At 52.8% G+C, this 6,260-nt stretch overlaps 1 protein-coding gene across 1 annotated transcript in view; it reads right to left on the bottom strand.

The window, feature by feature from the left end:
- Nucleotides 1–6,260, bottom strand: part of WDR90 (WD repeat domain 90) — a 54,489-nt gene that overhangs the window by 31,483 nt on the left and 16,746 nt on the right. Inside the window, exons 20-28 of the mRNA XM_026859213.1 lie at nucleotides 5,961–6,149; nucleotides 4,909–5,010; nucleotides 4,075–4,163; nucleotides 3,223–3,375; nucleotides 2,348–2,509; nucleotides 1,791–1,880; nucleotides 649–750; nucleotides 328–375; nucleotides 5–51 (exon numbers count right to left, since the gene is read on the bottom strand). Coding sequence (XP_026715014.1) covers nucleotides 5–51; nucleotides 328–375; nucleotides 649–750; nucleotides 1,791–1,880; nucleotides 2,348–2,509; nucleotides 3,223–3,375; nucleotides 4,075–4,163; nucleotides 4,909–5,010; nucleotides 5,961–6,149 — 982 coding nt within the window. The remainder of the gene's footprint in view (nucleotides 1–4; nucleotides 52–327; nucleotides 376–648; nucleotides 751–1,790; nucleotides 1,881–2,347; nucleotides 2,510–3,222; nucleotides 3,376–4,074; nucleotides 4,164–4,908; nucleotides 5,011–5,960; nucleotides 6,150–6,260) is intronic.

Here is a 6,260-nt window from a genome sequence, read left to right as displayed (position 1 = left end):
CTGCTGGGCGGCGCGGATCTCCCGCAGCAACGCGTCGTTCCTCAAGCCCAGCTGCAGGAAAGGAGAGAGCGGAGGGGGTCAGGCAAGTCCAAGGGCGCCCACACCCGCACCCCCCTCCCGGGGGCTCCCCAGGAAGCAAAGGGCCGTTCCCTCGTGGGAAGCCACGGGCAGGAGTTCGCCCAGGGCGGCTCCTCACACCCCACCGCCTGGGCCACATCGCCACATTAAACTTGCAGGGAAAAGGGAACCCCTGGACTGGCTGCCGTCCCGCGGCGCCAGTAGCCCATGGCCTGCCCTGCCCGCCCCCAGCCCCGGGTAGACCCAGACCTTGAGGGTGTACTTGTAGCACTGCTCAGCCTCCAGCTGCCGTCCTCCCTAGAGAAACCACACGAGAGCAGCTGGTGAGGAAATCATCTCGCAGGGAAATAACATATTGTAAGAAAGTTCAGCATGGAGTACGTGCCCCGGTGGAGTAAGTGCATCAGGTGATGACAGGCAGGGAGGAAGGGCACTGCTTTGGCCAGCCGAGCACAGTCCCCAAACTATTTTTACCACTTAGATTTAGAACACGTTCCTCAGGCTGATGAACAGATGCCAACAGACCCCCTGCTCTGTCCCGCTGGCGGGGGTTGCTGCCTGGGAACTCACTTGCAGGCAGATGAGGGCAAGATATCCCCACACTTCAGCGTTGGTGTTATTTAGGGCATTGGCTTCAGAGAGAGCATCCTCTGCTTCCACCATCTCTTCCAGCTTGAGAGAGAGAAGGAGAGGCGTGGACAAAAGGCAAACAGCAGGCAGAAAGGGCTTCAGAACCAAAAGGGCACCTGCTCTAACAGCCAAAAAAAATATCAGTGCAATAAAAGCATCTGGCAGGGTTTCCTGATAGGGATGCAGGGAAAGGATTTAGGGCAGAGCCAACCAGTTCTCCTCAGTGCCAGCATCTAGCTCTCCTGTCTGGAGCACAAGCCTCTTGCCACTGACTCCTGGCCCCCGTAGGAGCACGTGCTGTATTTACAAATCAGCCCCCAGCTGTAAGGGAAGCAGCACAAACGCCTTCGCCTCCACCTCTGGGAACGGAGGGGTCCAGCCCCACAGGGAAACACAGCTCTAGTCCTGATCCCTAGTCCCACTGCACAGTGGCTCTGGGGAGGCAGCGGTGCTCCCAGGCCACCACTCACCTCCCTGTCTCAATTCCGCAGCTTCCCAGGAGGTGATGTTTGGCCAAGGGGGAAACAGAAGTTCAAAGTCCTTCCCTGGGTGCAATCCTCAGCCAAACTCCCTTGGAGGCACCTCACAAGGTGCACCTCTAGGAGATACCACGCTGCTGGTGTCTGGGTGTCCTTGGCAGCCCTTCAGAGGCACTGGATTCTTTTGGGCAGGGAAAGCACTGAGATTCCTCCCTGCTGATTTTCTGCTCAATTCCTTCGTGGTGACGTGCAGGTCATGTGCAGGCAGGCACTCGGAGCAAAGCCTGGGCCCAGATTACGTGCTTGCCATGACATCCTGGGGAAGAGGTGTTGGCAGGTCCTGGCAGCAGGACGACTGGGGGAAGGAATCCTGTTCCCAGAGCAGCTACCAAGGGTGCCTGTACTCTGACATATCCCATACAAGGAGCCCAGGGTGCCCCGCTGGAACTGTGACAGCACAGGGCACACAATGGCCTTCAGGAGCATTGGTTTCGCAGGCAGCCAAGCTTTACTTTAGCAAAGGGGATCATGCAAAAGCAAACCTTCCATCCCGTGCCACAGAGCCTGTTAAAGCACAGATGACCTGAAGGTAATTACACTTACCCTATAGCAGGCAATTCCCACTCCCAGCCAGGTGAGACAGGACGCAGAGTTCTTGCAGGCAAGCAGGTAGGTCTGCTTCGCCCGGCCATACTGCCAGGAGAGAGACGATCATGTTTCTCTCTGCATCAAACACATTGCTTTTCAGAGAGCCTCCCCTCCCCCCCTCCACAGGAATTTGCCAAACACCCCATCTCTGGTAGGGCTCAGACACCCCCGTCCCCACCATTGCTGCGGGGGCTGAGCACCTGCCCGCTGCCCCTGACGCGGTGGCTCTGTGCTGGCAGGTACTAATACAGTAATGTAGAAGTCACCCTCATTGCTAGGATGGTGAGAAATGGGTCAGCTGGCTCCCGAAACATTGCAACCGGGACCTGGAGCTGGCAAAAAGGCAACAGGGCAGATCGATACTCCAAGGAGTTGAGCACTCCAGAAGGGTTTGCTGTGTTGTGAGATCCTGGCTATAGCTACAGAGAATGGTGTCTTGTACTTGGGGTCTGGAATCTCCCGCTATTTGTTTTGTGGCAAATTCCTTTCCACCACTCCTGCTGGCTCCTCACCTCTTTCTCTTCCAGGTAGATGGAGCCCAGGCGCAGGTAGACGAAGTGCATATCTGCAGCATCCTCCAGAAGACTGATGGTTCGCTCATAGCACCCTTTTGCGTCACCAAAGTCCCTCTTCAGGTAGCACAGGTGCCCTTTCTGAGCCCAGACATTTGGATTCTGTGCACACAAAACCAGGAGTGAGACGTGGCTGGGAGACAGGAGTGAGAGAGACTTGGGAGACAGGGACCCTTGCCACAAGCAGAAAGGAAGAGCTGGCTGGTGCAGATTTTACATACAGAATTAAAATCAAGTCAGCAGGCTGCCTGCATAACACCAGCAATGGAAGCCCCCTCCAGCCTCTCCCTGCACAGCACCCTGGCCTGTGCAAGGTCCCCCAGGTATGGTCATATGCCAACAGCATTTGAAGGTGTCAGCTTCCTTCTGCCTTCCCTTCAACCTGACTCCCCAAAGCTGCCTTCCCTCTGCTGAATAGCATCCTTGTTTCTCATGAAACAGAGCCTGACTCACCAACAGAGGGAAAGAGGATCAGGATACACATGTTCAAAGGGAAAAGAAAGGCAGATGCTGCAGAGAGAGGAGTCCTCGCTCAGAAATACTGCCTGTCTGTGCCAGGAGAGGACAGAAGGCAAGTAATAAATGGGTTAATGAGGAGGGCTGTGCTGCAGCCACAGCCTGATGTGGTTCATCAGCTATGATTGTCCTCCCCTGCAGCAACTGCTGCAGACTAGCATTAGAATTGCTTGAGTGGAAATGAAGCATGGGCTCTAGGTTCACAAGCAGCAACAACACAGGCAGGGTCTGGCATGGTGTTTGGCCAGTGTCCTCCTTTGGGACACGGTGCTGCACCCTGGGAACACACACAGCATTACCATGCAGTCAATCCTAACAGCCGCATGGAGACATTCTTCACATTTGGAGAGATCTTCTTTCAGCAAGGAAGTCTGGGCCAGCACCAGGTAGTATGCACAGGAGGGACCTCCCTGAAGGCTTAGCAGCTCGTGGGCAAGCGCCCTGTGAACAAACTGTGGAGGAACAGCACACCGCCATGGTTCTGAGAGCAGGCAAACCACGGGCACCCCCAAAGATGCAGCAGGAGCACTGACTTGCACCTATTTGTCTTCCATGAACAGAAAACAAACAGGAGATTCTTTTTTCCCCTCCTTTGAGTATTCACCTCCTTTACTTCTAGTTCTGTTTTGCTTTAAGCAACTCTTCCTGCTATGTAAAATTAAGGCAGTCAGAGTGATCTCACAGAGATAACTGTGTGGGACAAGGACATTCCACAGGTGACACAAAAATTACTCTGACATACATAAGTGTCTGAAACAAGAAAGGAGTACTGGCATCTTGGAAGCACCACAATAATGGATCTCATCTCCAAATGTACAGAGAACACATCTGCACATGTCTGACTTGGCTGTCCCCTCCTTGGTAAGCAGTGCTGAGCTGAGGTGCCCCGAGAATGTCACCTGCCTGAGGTGACTGTGTTCCCAACCAGAATTTCGGTCTGAATACACTGCCTGGCCACAGTTTTGCATTTCTGGACAGTGGTGGTTTTGCTGCTTCTCGCACTTGGCATCTGCGGTAGCCACAACTTGTTCTCCAAGCCCAAGAAGGGGGCTCACTGGAGCTTGGTGGAGCTTGCCACCAGCTCTTTGGTAATAACACAGGGAAGAAGACCAAACCTTCCTTCCCACTCCTCCACTCCACAATGAGCTGACCTGGATGGCATTGACTTTCATCAGGAATTCCACTGCCTTCATGAAGATTGTGCAGGGAGGTTGGCCAAGGGCTGAACCAGGGGATGGTGCTGCAAGAAAATGTGTCTCCATCAGTCCCAAAGTGGGCTTTTTATTTCTGAGGCAAGAGCAGGGACTGAGACCCTGGCAGGGACAGAGGAATCCCAGCAACACAGTGTAAAACCCAGGGGGTGGCAGGAGAGGCTGAAGCAGTGATTAACTCTGCATTTCTTCCTGAAGGGCTTAAGTTTTGTAAGAAATGTGAAAAGAAACAATGCTCCTCACCCACTAATTTTCCAGTCCAAACTCAAAGGAAGAAAAGCTAGGAATTTATGACTGAAGCTTGTTGGAGTTAACTAGAATGAGGCCCCTTCCTCCCCAAACCAACCCAGTGGGGCCTCAAGCACCCAGCACTGCCATCTCTTTGCCAGCCACTGGAGGAGAGTGGAGCTGTAGAAGAGGCAGATCACACAACACACGACCAGAGGAGATCTGTAGGGACAGTTTAAGAGCTGGCATCTCAGGAGGGAGACATCTGAGCAGCCAATGAAGGCTGCTGGGTGCCGTGACATGCAGGAAAAGAGCTGCATTCACCTGATGACTGTCCATCCTGAGATGTGCTGCTCTGAAAATCAGGATGAACCTGCTTTGCCTAGAGATTCCCCAGCTAGGGAGAGAGAACAAACTTTGATGTCTTGCCTCGGCATCAGGATGACCACGGCTCAGTGCTCCTGAGTTACTCCCCTCCCCACTGATCACACGAGGACATCTCCCAGGATGGGGCTCTCCCTTACACGCCAGGCCCCATGCCCTAACCTTTTGGGGCTGCCTCTGGTGCAGTAGCCTCTTCCCCGGGTGCTACACAGGCCAGCTCCAGCACCTCTGGCAGTTTGTCGGCTGAGCTGTCAAGAACTCTCTCTGGAATGAAACCCCCAACAACTATTAGATGCAAACAAAGAGTATGCCATAAACTGCCCAGTTTGAAGCATGATTCCACAGAAATGAGGAAGAGAAAATATAACAGATCTATCAGATTTTCAGAACTGGGAAGAAATTTCTTTGCAGGAGGCAATACCTAGGTCTGGGGTTTTGAGTACAAGATTACCATGTAAAACTAGAAATGAGCATAAATGAGGCAATATCCATTCCCTCATAACCAGAAAGGCCAAAAAAAGGCCTGCCTGCCTGAGACATAGAGGTGGTGGTAACATTAAAAATAAAGCCAGCCAACATTTCCCACAGCCTGGCCAAATATTTGAGACTCAGGACAGAAAGTTTTGGCTCAGGGTGTGGCTGGGCTCAGCAAGCCTCCAAAGGACCCCTGTTCAGTGTCACCACTGAGCAGCTGCTTTGCCATTTGAATCGGTGAGGCAGTGCTTTCCAAGCTGTGTTGGGAAGTCACAGCAACAGTTCTGATGAAAGCTAAACCTGGATGACCCTAATGTACGACTGTCACAGGGGCAGCTCTGCCCTCCCAAAGCTTCAAAAAGCACACTCGCTTCCTCCAGCCACCCTGGCCACTGCCTGTGACACATTGCTATATCAGCGACACTGGGCTAGGGCAGAAAAATAAATGCAAAGACTGGTCCCTCTGCTAGGCTGTGGGTAAGACAAGGTATTGGCAGTGCTGCTTTCAGAAAGCTTCATCATTTAAAGCAGCACACTTGCTGCTGCTGTCTCTTGCTGGTGAAGTTTGTGGTCAGTCTATTCTAGCTCACAGTCCACCTATTTGTCCTTTATCCTTTGTATTTCTCCTCTTAGAAATACTAAGAAATTTCTCCTTCTTTCCACTGCTCCCCATCTCCCACACTGCTCCAAGCGCCCTCCTTGCTGGTGCTAGGGCACCTCCTGGTTTTGCCTGGCGTTACCTGGCAAGCACTCTTCTGGCCCTGGGCTGGGAGACCTCACACACCCAGCAGAAATGTGTTTTTTCCCTCCTTCTTCAGCAGCCTCAGGGATGCTCCTCTCCTTGGCGAGCTCTGCTCGCAGTAGCTTCTTAGCCTCACGGAAGGCCATTTCCGCCTGAATATTATTATTCTGCAGCTCATAAAACAAACCTATAAGGATACAGAAAGAGCCACATAAGTAGGCACCTGACCATTAGCCAAATCCTCCCTTAGCCCTCAGATTAGAGCAGGGAGAGGAGGATCAGGGGTGGAAGTGATGCT

The sequence above is a fragment of the Athene cunicularia genome (genome assembly GCF_003259725.1).
Source record: "Athene cunicularia isolate RWA chromosome 14 unlocalized genomic scaffold, athCun1 chr14_part1, whole genome shotgun sequence".
NCBI classification, from domain to species: Eukaryota; Metazoa; Chordata; class Aves; order Strigiformes; family Strigidae; genus Athene; species Athene cunicularia.
The sequence above is the reverse complement of the archived record's forward strand: the minus strand, read 5'-3'. Positions and strand labels throughout refer to the sequence as shown.